This window comes from Chlorocebus sabaeus, chromosome 6 (assembly GCF_047675955.1).
Source record: "Chlorocebus sabaeus isolate Y175 chromosome 6, mChlSab1.0.hap1, whole genome shotgun sequence".
NCBI classification, from domain to species: Eukaryota; Metazoa; Chordata; class Mammalia; order Primates; family Cercopithecidae; genus Chlorocebus; species Chlorocebus sabaeus.
This window is the reverse complement of record NC_132909.1, coordinates 18,570,117-18,587,986: the sequence shown is the minus strand read 5'-3', so window position 1 is coordinate 18,587,986 and position 17,870 is coordinate 18,570,117. Positions and strand designations below refer to the sequence as shown.

At 49.0% G+C, this 17,870-nt stretch overlaps 1 protein-coding gene across 5 annotated transcripts in view; it reads left to right on the top strand.

The window, feature by feature from the left end:
• Positions 1–578, top strand: part of LTBP4 (latent transforming growth factor beta binding protein 4) — a 33,451-nt gene extending 32,873 nt beyond the window's left edge. For all 5 annotated transcript variants that reach the window (XM_007996850.3, XM_007996848.3, XM_007996846.3 and 2 more), the window contains one exon: positions 159–578. In XM_007996850.3, coding sequence (XP_007995041.2) covers positions 159–313 — 155 coding nt within the window. In that variant the 3' untranslated portion in view covers positions 314–578. The remainder of the gene's footprint in view (positions 1–158) is intronic.
• Positions 579–17,870: the final 17,292 nt, after the last annotated feature.

Below are 17,870 nucleotides of genomic sequence, written 5' to 3'. Positions count from 1 at the left end.
CCTGGCCGGGCTCACACAGCTAGCAGATGACTGAGGTCAGATTGGACTCCAAATGAGAGGCCCAGCATCTGCTCCTCTGTTCCAAGAGCCTAAAGCGCTGAGGAGGTGAGCTTCTGGGGCCCTAGGCTTCAGCAGCGATCCTTGTCCCCCCTCCGCAGACATCAACGAGTGTGATGAGGCCGAGGCTGCCTCCCCGCTGTGCGTCAACGCGCGCTGCCTCAATACGGATGGCTCCTTCCGCTGTATCTGCCGCCCGGGATTCGCACCCACGCACCAGCCGCACCACTGTGCGCCCGCGCGGCCCCGGGCCTAAGCTCTGGCACCCGCTGGCCGCCCATCCGCGCCTACCACACGGGGCCCCTGCAGCGCATCCTGCAGCCCCCTTATGCGTATGTGCACGGGGCGGCCGCCCGGACCTGGAGAAGGGACCTACGGACGCCTGGAAGCTGCGACGCCCTGCACTGCCCCGCCTCCCCCAGCGTTCCCACTGATGCAGTGGTCCCGGGCCTGGCCCAGGGGCCCCTTCACATGCCCTTTCCCTTTTATAAAATTCTCCATTAAAACCCACCTATTTTGTATTTTTTGCGTCCACCTGTCTTTCTGTTTCTCCAAATCTACCTCCAGTTTGTGCTTTGAGTCACTAAATGACATTCCCTTCCCTTCGACCCCTAGTTTCGTCTGTCTCTGCCTCTCTTGGTCTCTGCCTGCCTTCTCTGTCTCTGTCGTTCTGTCTCATCTCTGTCTCTTTCTGATTTGTTTTCTCTGCCTAACCTCTACATCCTGTCTTTTCATCTTTGTTTCTGCATGCCTCTTTCTCTTTTTCCTTCTCTTTGTTTTGTTCTCTTTTTAATCTCGAGAGCAATCTTGCCTCTGGATTTTTTTTTTTTTTTTGAGATGGAGTCTCGCTCCCTCACCCAGGCTGGAGTGCAGTGGCGCCATCTCCATTCGCTGCAAACTCCGCCTCCCGGCTTCAAGCGATTCTCCTGCCTTAGCCTCCCAAGCAGCCGGGATTACAGGGGCGCACCACCACGCCTGGCTAATTTTTGTATTGTTAGAAGAGACAGGGTTTCACTATGTTGGCCAGGCTAGTCTCAAACTCCTGGCCTCAAGTGATCCACCCACCTTGGCCTCCCAAAGTGCTGGGATTACAGGTGTGAGCTACCACACCCAGCTTTTATTTTTCAGAGATGAGGTCTCCCTATGTTGCCCAGTCTGGTCTCAAACTCCTGGTCTCAAGTGATCCTGCCACCTCGGCCTCCCAAAGTGCTGAGATTATAAATATGAGCCACCGCGCCTGGCCTAGAAGTCTTAAGCTATCCTGGAACAAATGGGGCAAGAGCAGGGAGCAGGAGTACCTGGTGGGCCAAACCCAGACCTGAAGCTCCAGCTGGGAGTTGGCTGTGGATGGAGTATGGAGCGGCAGTCCTGGCAGCTGGAGGCGGGAATAAGCTCTGAGTGTGATGGTCGAGGACCCAGCACCGACCTCCTCCATGTGCCCTAACTACTTATTGGCCATGTTCCTAGTCCAGAATCTTCTTCCCTAAAAAACAAGAACATCCTAGATCAGCATAAACTTTGGGCAGGAGTAGGGACCAGGGATCGTGGGTGATCAGCTTGGCACTGGGACAAGCTGAAAAAAAAAAAAAAAAAAAAGACTGTACCTCGGCGGGTGCGGTGGCTCATACATGTAATCCCAGCACTTTGGGAGGCCCAGACGGGTGGATCACAAGGTCAGGAGATTCAGACCATCCTGGCCAACATGGTGAAACCCTGTCTCCACTAAAAATACAAAAATTAGCCAGGCGTGGTGGCATGCAACTGTAATCCCAGCTGCTAAGGAGGCTGAGACAGAAGAATCACTTGAACCCAGGAGGCAGAGGTTGCAGTGAGCTGAGATGATGCCACTGCACTCCAGCCTGGCGACAGAGCAAGACTGCATCTCAAAAACAACCAACCCCACAAAACTGTACCTGAGTCATTCTTCACCCACCTGTCAATGCATGTGTCCCCAGGGTTTCAAACTCACATGCTGCAAAGACCAGACCCGGAATGTTAGCAGGAAGCAGGGAAAACTGAAGCACACATTACTCCTAAGTGTGATCTGCCCAAGGCTTAGGTAGACTAGGAAGGGGAATTCTCCCCAGTGTTAATACTGTTTTTGGCCTGGCTTTGGGGTGGCTCGCGATTGTAATTCCAGCACTTTGGGAGGCCAAGGCACGATGATCACTTGAGCTCAGGAGTTTGAGACCAGCCTGGGCAACATGGTGAAACCCCATCTCTACTAAAAATACAAAAATTAGCAGGGCGTGGTGGTGGATGTCTGTAGTCCCACCTACTCAGGAGGCTGAGGCAGGAGAATCGCTTGAAACCAGGAGCCGGAGGTTGCAGTGAGCCGAGATTGTGCCACTGCACTCCAGCCTGGGTGACAGAGCGAGACTCCGTCTCAAAAAAAAAAAAAAAAAGAAAAGAAAAAAAAAAAGGACTAATATAGTACCCTATGGGGCCTATTTGGCCTGTGAGGCTCCAGTTTTAATCCTCTAGGTACGGTTGAAATTGCGTAAGTTGCAGATTGGAGGCTGCTTCTTGACCCGATCCCCAGCCCACCCGCTGAGTGTCAGGAGTCATCCCATTCCCAGAAGCCTCCTGTGCTACATCGGGGAATCATACTAAGAGTGCCTACTCTGCAGGATTGGTGGTGGTAGTCAAATGAATTGTCATGTATGTGCTTAGAATGGCATCTGGTACAGAGCAAGGGCCGTCATTGTTGGCGTAACCCTGGGCCTCCCACATACTGAGCCCTGTGGCTGGGCAGATAGTAAGGTCTCATTCTTTTGTCTTTTTCTTTTCTTCTTTCTTTTTATTTCTTTTCTTTTTCTTTTTTTCTTTTTTTGACATAGGGTCTTTCTCTGTTGCCCAGGCTGGAGTGCAGTGGTGCCACCATGGCTCACTGCAGCCTCAACCACCCCAAGCCTCAAGTGATCCTCCCATCTCAGCCTCCCAATTAGCTGGGACTGCAGGCATGTGCCACCATGCTCAGCTAATTTTTTAATTTTAATTTTTTGTAGAAAGGGGACCTTACTGTGTTGGACAGGCTGATCTCAAATTCCTACCAAAGGTGCTGGGATTACAAGTATGACCCACAGCACCCAGTCTGGCTAGGTCTTGTTCTTTACCAATTCTCTCTCCCAGGGTGGAGGAGGAGGCCATACCCCATCCCCTTCAACAGGACAGTGAGAAGCACCTCACACAGGGCCTTCGTGAGGAGGCGTGTCAGACAAGGAGGGCTCAAGGTTCCACAAAGGGGTGACAGTTGCACAAAACTGCCTGTACCAAAAATTATTGAATTGTACACTACACATGTGTGACTTGTGTGATATGTGAATCATAACTCAATAAAGCCCTTCTGTAAAAACCCCCACTCTACAGAGGGTTTCAGGAAGTTACCCTCCAGCTGGCACAGGGAACCCGACCCAAACACTAACTAACTCCTCACTCATTCGTTCAACAGATATTTTCCTGCTTTGCAATAAGTGAATTCGAGGACCACAAGCTTTAACCCAGCCTTATGGGGTGGGAGGTAGGGAGTGCTCCTGGAGGAGGAGATGTTGGAGCTGAGAGTTGATCACTGTAGGGAAATGAGCAAGATGAAAGTGGTGGAGATGCCTATAATCCCAGCTACTCGGGAGGCTGAGGCAGGAGAATCTCTCGAACTCAGCAGGCGGAGGTTGCAGTGAGCCAAGATCGCACCGCTGCACTCCAGTCTGGGCTACAGAGTGAGACTCTGTTGAAAGAAAGAAGAAAGAAAGAAAAAAAGGAAGGAAGGGAGGGAGGGAGGGAGGGAGGGAGGGAAAGAGGTGGAGAACCATGTTCCAGGTGGAGGGAACAGCACTTCCAAAGGCCTAGAAGTAAGAAAGCAAATATCTGTTAGATGTTTTTCCTTTGGTATGTAAGGCCTGTGTTGGACAACAATGGTGACCTTCTTGGTGCCTGAGAAATCCCAGGCCCCTGCCTTCATGGGGACACTGACACATCACCACACATGACAGCCTGTGCTGTACAGGGGAGGCACAGGCAGGGGTCAGGCTGGGGTGGGGGAAGATCAGAGGGCATGGGTGCCCAGAGGAGATACTTGATCCAGTCTGAGAGATGATCAGGGAAGGCTTTCTGGAGAAAGAGTCAGAGCTCTGAACAGTCTCTGTTTGGGGGTCTAGATCCCTTTGAGAATCTGTCGAAAGCTCATTCACAGAAGAAAAATTCACACAAAGGTTGCAGGCAATTTCCAAGTATTCTCATCCTCCCTCAGAACCTTATGTGGGTATCCCATTCCCACCCCCGCCTCCACAACCACCTTGCTGCATAAATGTCCCAGGAATTGCGACAGGGCTGGCCGACAGTGCTGGAAAACCGCAATCGAATTTCAGTATCCTGGGAGTGGGATCTTTCTTCTGAGATCTCAACCGCCAGGCCTGCAGGGTGTGCCCCATGGATCTAAGTGTTATCCTGCCTGCATCCCCTGCACTAACCCCTAGCCCTGGCGCTGGGGCTTCTGGCACTGGCCGGGACCGACGCGTTCTCCTCTGGAATGTTCAGAGGGAGGTAGTCCAGGCGGTCACCGCGCTCTCCAGACAAGCAACGCAGCGCCCCCCGATGGCCGTCGCGCGCCGGCGCAGCCCAAGCCGGCTGCGCCCCTTAGTGGCCGGTGCTGGTAAAGTCTTCAGCGAGCCCTGAGCTCCTTTTGCCAGCCAGCCTTGGTTTTACAGGCTGGGGTCATTGTCGTTGTCATCGTTGTCATCATCATCATCATCAATAGCTAATAGACCGAGCGTGGTGGCCCACACCTGAGACCCACACACTTCAGGCCATAAGTTCGAGACCACCGTGGCCAACATGGTGAAACCCGGTCTCTACAAAACAATACAAAAAATCAACTGGGTGTGGTGGTGGGCACTGTAATCCCAGCTACTCGGGAGGCTGAGGCATGAGAATAGCTTGAACTCAGGAGGCAGAGTTTACAGTGAGCTGAGAATGAACCACTGCACTCCAGCCTGGGTGACAGAGTGAGACTCTGTCTCAAAACATAAATAAATAAAATAAAATAAAGCTATGATTGTCCAGGCACAGTGGTTCATGTCTGTAATCCCAGGGCTTTGGGAGGCCAAGGCAGGAGGATCTCGTGAGGCCACGAGTTCTAGACTAGCCTAGGTGACATAGCGAGAGTTGTCTCTACAAAACAAAACAAAACGCTACAGGCCGGATGCAGTAGCTCACACCTGTAATCCCAATGCTTTGGGAGGCCAAGTCAGGCGGATCACCTGAGGTCAGGAGTTTGAGACCAGCCTGGCCAACATAGTGAAACCCCGTCCCTACGCTTTGAAAACCACTGCTTTAACTGTCTCTCCCACTGCGAGGAGAGCTGCCTCCTTCACTCTCAGCTCATGTGGTTCACATGTTGACCCTACTAGAAGACTCCAAACCTGGCCAATGACAGAATCCCTTCCCTTCAGCCTTTGCAACTGGCTCAGGGACATGCCTGTCCCTGAAGCCAGACAGATGAGCACTGGCTCTGGGACTACTGCTCGTTGTTGAAGAAGGGGCTTCCTAGACAGCTGTGCTGAAAGGCCATAGGCCTGGAGCACTGGGGTCTTGCATGGGAGAAGAGCTGGCCTGAAAATGCAGCCAACACAACGGGAAGCAGGGCTGGGAGAGGAAGAGAGAGACTGGTGCCTGGCGCACGTCATCGGCACCTCTGTCTCACCCTTCTCCAGAACATTTCAGGAATGTGACATTTTTTCTTTGCATCTTACATCAAATTTGTCAGCAAATTCTGTCAGCTCTAGTTAGAAAAGGTGTCCCATTCTGTGTTGGAGGAAAAGCGATACTATGTGTCAGGACATTACTGGGTCACTTGATAGAACTGGAATACAGTCGATTAGAAAAATTCATGTACTAGTATTAAATTTACTAAAGTTGATCACTATATTGTGGTCATGTAAAAGAACATCCCTATTCTTTTGTTTTGTTTTGTTCTGTTTTTGAGATGGAGTCTCGCTCTGTTGCCCAGGCTGGAGTGCAGAGCGCAGTTCAGTTCACTGAAATCTTGACTCACTGCAACCTCACCTCCTGAGTAACCAGGACTACAGGCGTGCGCCACCACACCTGGATAATTTTTGTATTTTTAGTAGAGACGAGGTTTCTTCATGTTGGCCCGGCTGGTCTCAAACTCCTGATCTCAGGTGATTCGCCTGCCTTGGTCTCCCGAAGTGCTGGGATTATAGGTGTCAGTCACCGTGCCCAGCCGATTACAGAATCTTTTAGGGGTAGTGTTGTTTGTAACTTAGCCTTAAATATTTTTTTTAAAAAATCAGAAAAAGAAAATACACCCACATAACAGAGAAGAGAGCAAACGATAAAGGAAATAAGGTAGAAATGTTACCAATGCATGAACCTGAGTATGAAATACAGGAGAGTTCTTTGTCCTATTATTTGTCTTGCAATTTTTTGGTAAATTTGAAATTATTTCTTTCTTTTTTCTTTTGAGACGGAGTCTCGCTCTGTCGCCCAGGCTGGAGTGCAGTGGCCGGATCTCAGCTCACTGCAAGCTCCGCCTCCCGGGTTTACGCCATTCTCCTGCCTCAGCCTCCCAAGTAGCTGGGACTATAGGCGCCCGCCACCACGCCCGGCTAATTTTTTGTATTTTTAGTAGAGACGGGGTTTCACCGTGTTAGCCAGGATAGTCTCGATCTCCTGACCTTGTGATCCGCCCGTCTCGGCCTCCCAAAGTGCTGGGATTACAGGCTTGAGCCACTGCGCCCGCCCTGAAATTATTTCTAAAGGAAAAATTAAAACACTTCCTAAAAATGAGAGATCTAAAATCTTAGGCCAGGCACGGTGGCTCACACCTGTAATCCCAGCACTTTGAGAGGCTGAGGCGGGTGGATCACCTGAGGTCAGGAGTTGGAGACCAGCCCGGCCAACATTGTGAAAACCTGTCTCTGCTAAAAATACAAAAATCAGCCGGGCATGGTGGGAGGTGCCTGTAATCCCAGCTACTCAGGAACAAGAATCGCTTGAACCTGGGAGGTGGAGGTTGCAGTGAGCCAAGACGGCGCCACTGCACTCCACGCTGGGTAACAGAGCAAGACTCCAACTCAAAAATAATATAAAATAAAATAAAATCTTAGACAACACTATCATTATAAGTAGGATTAGGGAGATCAAAGACAACATGCTCTGTGCTACAGGTACTGTTCGGTATGATGTTGAAAATATTAGATTTTAGACTTGATTTTTTTTTTTTTTTTTTTTGAGACAGAGTGTTGCTCTGTCGCCCAGGCTGGAGTGCAATGGTGCGATCTTGGCTCACTGCAACTGCTGCCTCCCGGGTTCAAGTGATTCTTCTGCCTCAGCCTCCCGAGTAGCTGGGACTACAGGTGCGCACCACCACACCTGGCTAATTTTTGTATTTTTAGTAGAGACGGGATTTCACCATATTGGCCAGGCTGGTCTAGAACTCCTGACCTCATGATCTGCTCTCCTTAGCCTCCTAAAGTGCTGAGATAACAGGCATGAGTCACCGCGCCTAGCCTAGACTTGATTTTTAAAATTGTTTTCCTCCAATAGAAATAGATCTGATTTTTAAAAATGTTCATGGCCAGGCACAGTAACTCATGCCTATAATCCCGGGGCTTTGGGAGGCCAATGTGGGACAATCACCTGAGCCCAGGAGTTGGAGGTCAACCTGGACAACATAACAAAACCCTGTCTCTACAAAAATAAAAATATTAGGTGGGTGTGGTCATGTACACCTGTAGTACCAGCTACACAGGAGGTTGAGACAGGGGGATCCACTGAGACCAGGAGTTCCAGGCTGCAATGAGTTAAGATCATTGCACTGCAGCCTGGGCAACAGAGCGAGACCCTGCCTCAAAAAACAAACAAGCAAGCAAACAAACAAAAAAAGCATGGTAAAATTTCAAAGATTGCTACTAAAAGAATAGAAATGGTGCACAGATTCCAAACTAGTAGGGGGAAAATAAAGAATAAGAAAACATAAGACAAAACTAAACAAAAAAATGCAGCCAATTCAAAGAAGCTTAAATGAGCTTCTTTGGAAAAAAAAATAAACGCAGAAACATGAGGACACTAAAATCACAAAGCAAAATGGTAGAAGTAAACAAAATACATCACTAATCACACACACACAAAATGTATTCAGGACCAGGTATGGTGGCTCACACCTGTAATCCCAGCACTTTGGGAGGCTGAGGCGGGCGGATCCCCTGAGGCCACGAGTTTGAGACTAGGCTAGCCAACATGGTGAAACCCCGTCTCTACCAAAAATACAAAAATCAGTTAGCCAAGCATCATGGTACACGCCCATAATCCCAGCTACTTGGGAGGCTGAGGCAGGAGAATTGCTTGAACCCGGAAAGCGGAGGTTACAGTGAGCTGAGATTGCGCCACTGCACTCCAGCCTGGGCGACAGAGAGAGACTCCATCAGAAAAACAAAGAAAAAATGTATTCAGAGGCCAAATACTTCTTACCACCTCCACAGCTGCTACCCATATCTCACCCTCCTTCTTAGGGTTTGGAGTTCCTACTCCTGTCCCCACAGTCTCTCCCTGTCATGCAGCTAGAGGGACTCTGAATACCCACGTCAAATCAAGTGCCTCTGCTGCTCAAAACCTTCCTGTGGCTCCATCTCACTCGAAGATATTTTTGCTCAATTTGGTTTTTGTTGTTGTTGTTGTTGCTGTTATTGTTGAGACAGGATCTCACTCTGTTGCCCAGGCTGGAGTGCAACGGTGCAAATCACGACTCACTGTAGCCTAGACCTCCTCGGCTCAAGTCACCTTCCAGGCTCAGCCTCCTGAGCTGCTGGGACCTCAGGCACACACTCCAACAACCCAGTCAATTTTTTGATAGAGATGGGGTCTCCTTTGTTGCCCAAGCTGGTCTTGAACTCCTGGGCTCAACTTATCCACCCACCTCGGCCTCCCAAAGTGCTGGGATTCCAGGTCTGAGCCACTGTGTTCTGCCAATCTCATTCAAAGTAAGAGCCAAAGTCCTCACTGTGGTCCTGCAGACTCTGCACCGTCTGTTTCTTGTTTCCTCTCTGACCTCATCTCCCTTCCACCTCCCACATACTCCTCTGCAGCCACACAGATCTCCTTGTTGTTTCTCTAAGATCCAGACATGTTCCCACCCCAGGACCTTGGCACTGGCTGTTCCCTCTGCCTAGGGGTCTCTTTCCACTAGGCTCAGTCTCTCTTATTTTTTTTTAAATTTGAGATGGAGTTTTGTCGCTCTTGTTGCCCAGACTGGAGTGCAGTGGCACGATCTCCGCTCACTGCAACCTCCACCTCTCGGGTTCAGGCAATTCTCCTGCCTCAGTCTCCCGAGTAGCTGGGACTACAGGCACCAGCCACCACTCCCAGCTAATTTTTGTATTATTAGTAGAGACGGGGTTTCACCATGTTGGCCAGGCTGGTCTCGAACTCCTGACCTCAAGTGATCCATCTACCTCAGCCTCCCAAAGTGCTGGGATTACAGGTGGGAGCCACTGCGCCCGGCCCCACTTGACTCAGGCCCTCACCACCAGCAGGAGAATGGATAAACTGATCCCACAGTGACCCTGTGTGCTGCAATGAGAATAACCTGTAACTACACACAACAACCAGGATGAATTTTTTTCACGGTGCTGAGTGAAAAAAGCCAGATGCTAAAAAGAACATGTTTTCAGATTGCATTTACACGAATTCAAAACAGGCACAACCAATCTATGCTGTCAGAAGTCAGGGTGATAATGACCTTGGAGGGAGGGCAGGTGATAAGGGAGCGTCGAGGGGGCTTCTGGGGGCCTGGAGATACTGCTTCTTGGGTTGGGGGCTGGTGACACAGGTGTGTTCAATTGGTGATAATTCCTCCAGTGGTTATACTTATGGTTTGTACTTTCCTGAATGTGGGTCTACTTCAATAAACCACTGCCGAAAACAAACAAGGAGCTGCACCCACCACCCAGTGTCTCCTCCACCCAGTTTAAGCAACAGGACAGTCTCAGCCCCCGGGAGTCCCTCCTTCCCAATGCAATGGGCTTTTATATCTTCAAGGGGCCTGGCTCTGCCACTTTGGTTCCTTTCCCCAGCTTGCTATGCATGTCACCCCACGCATGTTCCAGGCAGCTCCACAGAGGTCCCCAGAGAGAAGGCAGGCTGTGGGCGGGAGGAAGGGCAGGGGTGGGGGACGTGGCTTCCCAGCGGAGCCCGGGCAGGGGAGGAAACATTTCTGCAACACCCCACACCAAGTCCTGACTTCCGGGGGAGCTTTGCAGGGTGAACTCTAAGTGCCCAGGGCCCCGTGTGAAGGGGTCAACTGTGTCCCGCTCTGTGTCTGTCTCTCTGTCTGTCTCTCTTCCTGTTTCCCTCCCTCCCTCCCAATCTCTTTCTCCTCAAGATGAAAAAACTCATAATTATCTACATAACAATTTTATATCAGACTGCAACCCAAAAACCCAAGTTCCAACTTTGAATTTTTCAATAAACTTTGAATAAATAGTAGTGCTATTTTTCTTTCTTTTTTTTTTTTTTTTGGTACTGTAATGTTTACTTTTAAATTTAATTTTTACTGGCACGACTTTACATATATGAGGTTCAAGAAAAGAAAATCTCCACTGTTTACATTTCTTTTCTGGCTATTAATATTGTTCATTTCATTCTGTGATTATTACTGGAAATAATTTTGTCCTATGGGGAAGGGAGGCGCTTGGCAGGCCTCGAGTTATTCTTTGAGACATGGGGGGCTGTGGTCAGATTTAAAAAGTGTTTGTGGGTGGCTGGGTGGGAGTGGGTCAAGGGAGACATAAGGGCAGGCTGGAGTCCAGGGAGGAGGCCGGCCCGGCAGGCACCCAGGCAGCGGAGATGGGCAGGGCCGTGGAGAGTCCAGGAGGGGCAGGCCCTGGGGACTGTGGGCTGGGGAAGGAGATTATTTTATTTTAGTTTTTCTTGAGACAGAATCTCGTTCTGTCTCCAAGACGGCAGTGCAGTGGCACGAACTCCGCTCACTGCAACCTCTGCCTCCTGGGTTCGAGGGATTTTCCTTCATCAGCCTCCCAAGTAGCTGGGATTATAGGCGCGCACCACCACACCTGGCTAATTTTTAATATTTTTGGTAGAGACAGGGTTTCCCCATGTTGGCCAGGCTGGTCTCATCCTCCTGACCTCAAGTGATCTACCTGCCCCGGCCTCCCAAAATGCTGGAATTACAGGCGTGAGCCACCACACCTGGCCTAATTTTTTGTATTTTTAGGAGAGACAGGGTTTTGCCATGTTGGCCAGGCTAGTCTCAAACTCCTGGCCTCAAGTGATCCGCACACCTCAACCTCCCAAAGTGCTGGGATTACAGGTGTGAGCCACCGCGCCCCACCACGGGAAGGGGAGAATGTGAGTGCTATTGAAAGTAGAAAACACAAGAGCATAGGCTGGGTGTAGTGGCTCACACCTCTAATCCCAGCACTTTGGAAGGCCAAAGTGGGAGGATGGCTTAAGCCGTTTGAGATCAACCTGGGCAACATAGTGAGACCCCTGTCTCTACAAAAAATAATAAAATTAGCCAGGCATGGTGGCACCCACCTGTACTCCCAAGGCTACTTGGGAGGCTGAGGTGGGAGGATCACTGGAGCCCAGGAGATCTGCAGTGAGCCGTGATCATGCTACTGCACTCCAGCCTGGACAACAGAGTAAGACCCTGTCTCCAAAAATAAAAAATAATTTAAAATAAAGCACGGAACACAGTGTCAGGTTGTCTGTGGGGGAGCAGTGGGCAGGTGACCAGGAGGGCTGGCTGCTCTGTGTGGGCTAGTAGTGCCTGGGTCAGGATGACTCAGCCTCAGAGGCTGTAAATAAAGAAGAAAGAGGGCCGGGCAAGGTGGTTCACGCCTGTGATCCCAGAGCTTTGGGAGGCTGAGGTGGACGAATCACCTGAGGTCAGGAGTTCGAGGCCAGTCTGACCAACATAGCGAAATCCCATCTCTGCTAAAAATACGAAATTAGTCGGGTGTGGTGGTGCATGCCTGTAATTCCAGCTACTCGGGAGGCTGAGGCAGGAGAATCGCTTGAACTTGGGAGGAGGAGATTTGCAGTAAGCCAACATCGCACCACTGCACTCTAGCCTGAACAAAACTCCGTCTCAAAAAAAAGGAAAAAAAAAAAAGAAGAAAGAAAGAGCTGCCACAGTTGAGAGCTTCCTGGATGCCTTTGTTAACTCTTGGGGTTCTCACAGTACCCACTTTACAGATGGGGAAACTGAGGCTTAGAGAGAGGAAGGCCCAAGTGGAAGAGCAGGCCTGGAGCCCCGGTCTCCTCCTGCCTAATCCTGGGCTTTTGCTGGTAGACTCCTACCCAATCTTGAATAACCCCAGGCCTTAAACAACCTCCCACGATTGCTGTTCCTCCCATTGGAACAATAAATGCAGAGATATAAAAACCAACTATGCTTGTCTACAAAGCCCAAGAGAATTTTTGAGGTAATAAAACTGTCATGAATCCATACCGTGGTGATTAGATGACTTACGAATTTGTCAAAACTCAGAACTGAGCCGGACGAAATGATTCCTGCCTGTAATCCCAGCTCTCTGGGAGACCGTGGCAGGATGATCACTTGAGGCCAGGAGTTCAGGACTAGCCTGGCCAACATGGTGAAACCCTGTCTCTACTAAAAATACAAAAATTAGCTGCGTGTGGTGGCACATGCCTGTAATCCCAGCTATTTCAGTAGCTAAGGCAGGAAAATCGTTTGAACCCAGGAGGCGGAGGTTGCAGTGAGACGAGATCATGCTACTGTACTCCAGACTCTGTCTCAAAAACCAAAATCAAAACCACACACACACACAAAAAACCCTTAAGAATCAGGCTTATATACGAGCACACACACACTCACCCATAAATCTTACTGCTTGTAGAAAAGAAGAAAGTTCAAAACCAAATACAATGAATGTACTTTCTCTGGATTCCAATTCACACCAAACAACCGTAAAAATGTGTTTTTGAGACAATTAGGGAAATTTGAACACAAACTGGCTTTTAGGAGATATTAAGGAATTTCCGTTATGTTAGACTTGATAATGGCATTGTGGTTGGATAATGCCCACATACCATGCCTTGGCTGGGTGTGGTGACTCACACCTGTAATCCCAGCATTTTGGGAGGCCTAGGTGGGAGGACTGCTTAAGCTCAAGAGTTCGAGACCAACCTAAGCAACATAGTGAAACCTCATCTCTACACAAAATTTAAAAAAAACATTAGCCAAGTGTGGTGGGGTACGCCTGTAATCTCAGCTACTCAGGAGGCTGAGGTGGGAGGATTACTTGAACCCAGGAGTTCGAGGTTACAGTGAGCTGAGATTGTGTCATTGCACTCCAGTCTGGGCAACAGAGCAAGACCCTGTCCAAAAAATAAAGAAAGAAAAGAAAATGTACCCTATTCTTCTTTTCAAGATGCTCATTGAAGTATTTACCAATGAAACAACATAATACCTATCACCTGTAATTTTAAAAAAAAATTATTTATTAATTTTTTAGAGATGGGGTCTCATTCTGTTGCTCAGGCTGGCATGCAGTGGCATGATCATAGCTCACTACAACCTCAAACTCCTGTACTCAAGTGATCCTCCCGCCTCAGTCTCCCAAACAGCTGGGATTACAGGCACTGGCCACCATGCTTGGCTAATGTTTTTTAAATTTCTTTTTTGTAGAGACAAGACTATATTGACCAGGCTGGTCTCAAACTCCTGGCCTCAAGTGATCCTCCCAACTTGGCCTCCCAAAGTGTGGGAATTACAGGCGTGAGTCACCGTGCCCAGGCTGCAGTGCAGTGGCATGATCTCGGCTCACAGCAAGCTATGGGTACCAGATTCACACCATTCTCCTGCCTCAGCCTCCCAAAGTGCTGGGATTACAGATGTGAATCACCGCACCCGGCCCTGCCTGGCCTATTATTCATTTTTATTTTTTTACAGACAGGGTCTCACTATGCTGCCCAGACTGGCCTCAAACTCCTGGGCTCAAGTGATCCTTCTGCCTCAGCCTCCCGAGTAGCTGGGACTACAGGGTGTGATTTTTTTTCAAGTATTCAAAAAAATGGGGAGGAGAAAGAAGATGCAATGGCAAAATATTGATGATTCTTGAACCTGGGTGATGAGTATATGTAAGCTTATTGTCTCTCGACTTTTTGTGTCTGTTTGAAAATTGTCATGATATAAGAGTTTAAAAATTGAAAACAAAATTTATAAAAGGAGCGTCTGGGCTGGGTGCAGTGGCTCATGCCTATAATCCCAGCACTTTGGGAGGCCGAGGCAGGTGGATCACCTGAGGTCAGAAGTTCAAGATCAGCCTGGCCAACATGATGAAACACTGTGTCTACCAAAAATACAATAATTAGGCCAGGTGTGGTGGCTCACGCCTGTAATCCCAGCACTTTGGGAGGCCGAGGTGGGTGTATCACAAGGTCAGGAGTTCAAGACCAGCCTGGCCAAGGTGGTGAAACCCTGTCTCTACTAAAAATATGAAAATTAGCTGGGCGCGGTAGTGGGCGCCTGTAAATTCCAGCAACTCAGGAGGCTGAGGCAGAGAATTGCTTGAACCCGGGAGGCGGAGGTTGCAGTGAGCCGAGATCCCAAGATCACGCCACTGCACTCCGGCCTGGGGGAAAGAGCGAGGCTCTGTCTCAAAAAAAAAAAAAAAAAAAAAAAAAGGGAGAGTTTGGTGTTCATTAAGCAACATTTGGACTGCGGAAAACTAGCAAGGCAAAGACGCCCCTCCCATCCCTAAGTCCTGTACCACTATGGTTGTTGACATTTTGATATATTTCCTTTCAGTCTTTTCTATGTGAGCTTTTTAAATGCATGTGTGTGTGTGCACGTGTGTGTTTTACATAACTGTGTGAGCAAATTGTTTATACAGCCCTGTTTTTTCCCCTCTTAAAATGTAAGCTGTTCCCCTGTTAAAACATCTTTGGATAAACACAATCTCTAATGTTTGCACTATGTTTATTCAAAAGGGCAGCATTGCCAGAGGTTGAAGCTGTTTCCAATTTCCTCCCATTATAAATAATGCCCCCATGGACCTCCTTGTGTGTCCCAGAGGAGGGATTCTTGGGCCAAAGGGTGCGGACCCTTTGGCAGAGCTCATGGTCAAAAATCTCGGCAGAGTTTCAGCCTGACCCAAAGCTAAGATGACCTCATACGGTTAAAGCGAGATTGGACTGCTATTTATTTCCTAAACGTTTGATTCATGACTCAAGCTTGTCAGGGGATCTGTTTTTTTTTTCTTCTTCTGTATGTGCTCGGTTGCAAGAAACAGAAATCCATTCACACTAGCTCACGTCAAAAGGGAGTTGTACTGAGGCAGGGTAATCGGTTGAACCCGGGAGGGGAAGGTTGCAGTGAGCCGAGATCGCACCACTACACTCCAGCCTGGGCGACAGTCTGGGCGACAAACAGTGAGAGACTCCGTCTCAAAAAAAAAAAAAAAAAAAAAAGGCGGGGTGTTGTATCCATCAGCAAGCAAAGCTCATATTCAGCTTGGACAAGCTGTCTGCGGGGAATGTTGTTGGGGTATATCTAGGCTATGTTGATTGTTGAAATATTGAATTATTTCCCTATTGATTGGTAAATCATGCCCTCAAGTCGCTCCAATGATGTACCCCACTATGGCCACTCCAGCTCCCCTGGTCCCTCTCCCCGGACTTCCCAGACCGCTCCACAATGCAGGAAGTGAAAGGTCAATATCGGGCACTGAAGTGAACCATGCTTCTCGGTCAGTGCCCAAAGTATTGGTTGTGAAATTCATTTTTTCTTTTCTTTTCTTTTTTTTTGGAGACGAAGTCTCACTGTGTTGCCTAAGCAAGTCTTTAACTCCTGAACTCAAGCGATCCTCCTGCCTTGGCCTCTCAATGTGTTGGGATTAAGGTGTGAGCCACCGCACCTGGACTGGTTGTAAAATATTTGATGATTCGCCTAGATGCAAGTACCACAACAGCTGACTCAAATGGCTTCAGCTGTAAGGGGAATTTGTGGCTGGAAAATCCACACTTGTGCTGGCTTCAGCCAAAGTTAACACAATGGCTCAGCCGTATCACCAAGGACCCCATTTCTTTCTGCCTTCCTCCTTTTTTACTTTTTATTTTTTTTTGTGACGGAGCCTGGCTCTGTTGCCCAGGCTAGAGTGCAGTGGCACAATCTCAGCTCACTGCAACAGCCTCCAACTCCCTGGAATTCAAGTGATTCTCCTGCCTTAGCCTCCCGAGTAGCTAGGACTAGAGGCATGTGCCACCACGCCGAGTTAATTTTTGTATTTTTAATAGAGACTGGCTTTTACCATGTTGGCCAGGCTGGTCTTGAACTCCTGACCTCAAGTGATCTGCCTGCCTTGGCCTCCCAAAGTGCTGGGATTACAGGCGTGAGGCACCATTCTCGCGGGTCCCCATTTCTTTTTATCTCTCTGCTTTATCTTTTCCAGTGGAAGCTCCCAAGATGGCTGCCTCCAGCCTCTGGCCACAGGGAACCTCTTTCATACCCTACAAGCAAAGGAGAGCACCTTTGGCTCAGATTTCCTGCCAAAGTAATGAGGCTAACTCTGATTGGGCCAACCGAGGGCACGTGTTCATGCAAGAGCTAATCACTGTGATCTGAGGGACAGAAGGAAAAACCATAATGGCCACATTGGTTGAGCCAAGCACAGGTTCCTCAACTAGTAACGTGAGTGGCTCACACTAGGGCTGTAGAAGCCACACCTGGGTTCAATTTCCATTCTAAGCCAATTTCTGTCTTCTCTGTCCTGTTTCCCTTCAGTAACATAGATAATGAAGGCACTCATATGGTAGAGTTCCTGTGAGGATTAAATAAGTTAGTTAATGCAAAGCACTGAGAATGGTGCCCATATACAGAAAGTGTTCAAATGTTAGCTTCTGTTATTGTCATTATATGCTCATTCTTACCTCTCAAGGCTGCTTTTCTTTGCACGCTCCTTATGCTCCACACATTTCCCTCTTTCTAGTTACTATTGCTTGGTAACAAATCACTCCAAAACATGGTGGCCCAAAACAACAACAGTCATCCTATTATTTTTCACTGTGTCTGTGGTCAGAGTTTTGGGAATAACCCAACTGGGCAGTCCTGACTCGGAATTTCATATGGTTGCAGTCACTTGGCAGCTGAAACTGGAACAGGGAAGCAGCTGGGGGTGGGTGGATCGATCTCTCTCTCTCTCTCTCTCTCTCTCACACACTCTCTGTCTCTCTCTCTCTTACCTTCTCCTGGCTCCATGTTGTCTCAGGCCTTCTCCATGTGGTCTCTCCAGGTGAGCTGGTTTGGGCTCCCTCACATCATGGCAGCCTCTGGGCAGTTTGGACTCACATAGCAGCTTCGGTCTCCAGTACAAGTGTTTTTGTGAAAGTGGCAGCCTCTGGCCGGGCACGGTGGCTCACGCCTGTAATCCCAGCACTTTGGGAGGCCGAGGCGGGTGGATCACAAGGTCAGGAGATCGAGACCATCCTGGCTAACACAGTGAAACCCCGTCTCTACTAAAAATACAAAAAAACTAGCCGGGCGAGGTGGCGGCGCCTGTAGTCCCAGCTACTCGGGAGGCTGGGGCAGGAGAATGGCGTGAACCCGGGAGGCGGAGCTTGCAGTGAGCTGAGATCGCGCCACTGAACTCCAGCCTGGGCGGCAACGCGAGACTCCATCTCAAAAAAAAAAAAAAAAAAAAAAGAAAGCGGCAGCCTCCACCAGGTGCAGTTGCTTACGCCTGTAATCCCAGCATTTTGGGAGCTTGAGGCAGGCGGATCACCTGAGTTCGGGAGTTCAAAACCAGCCTGGA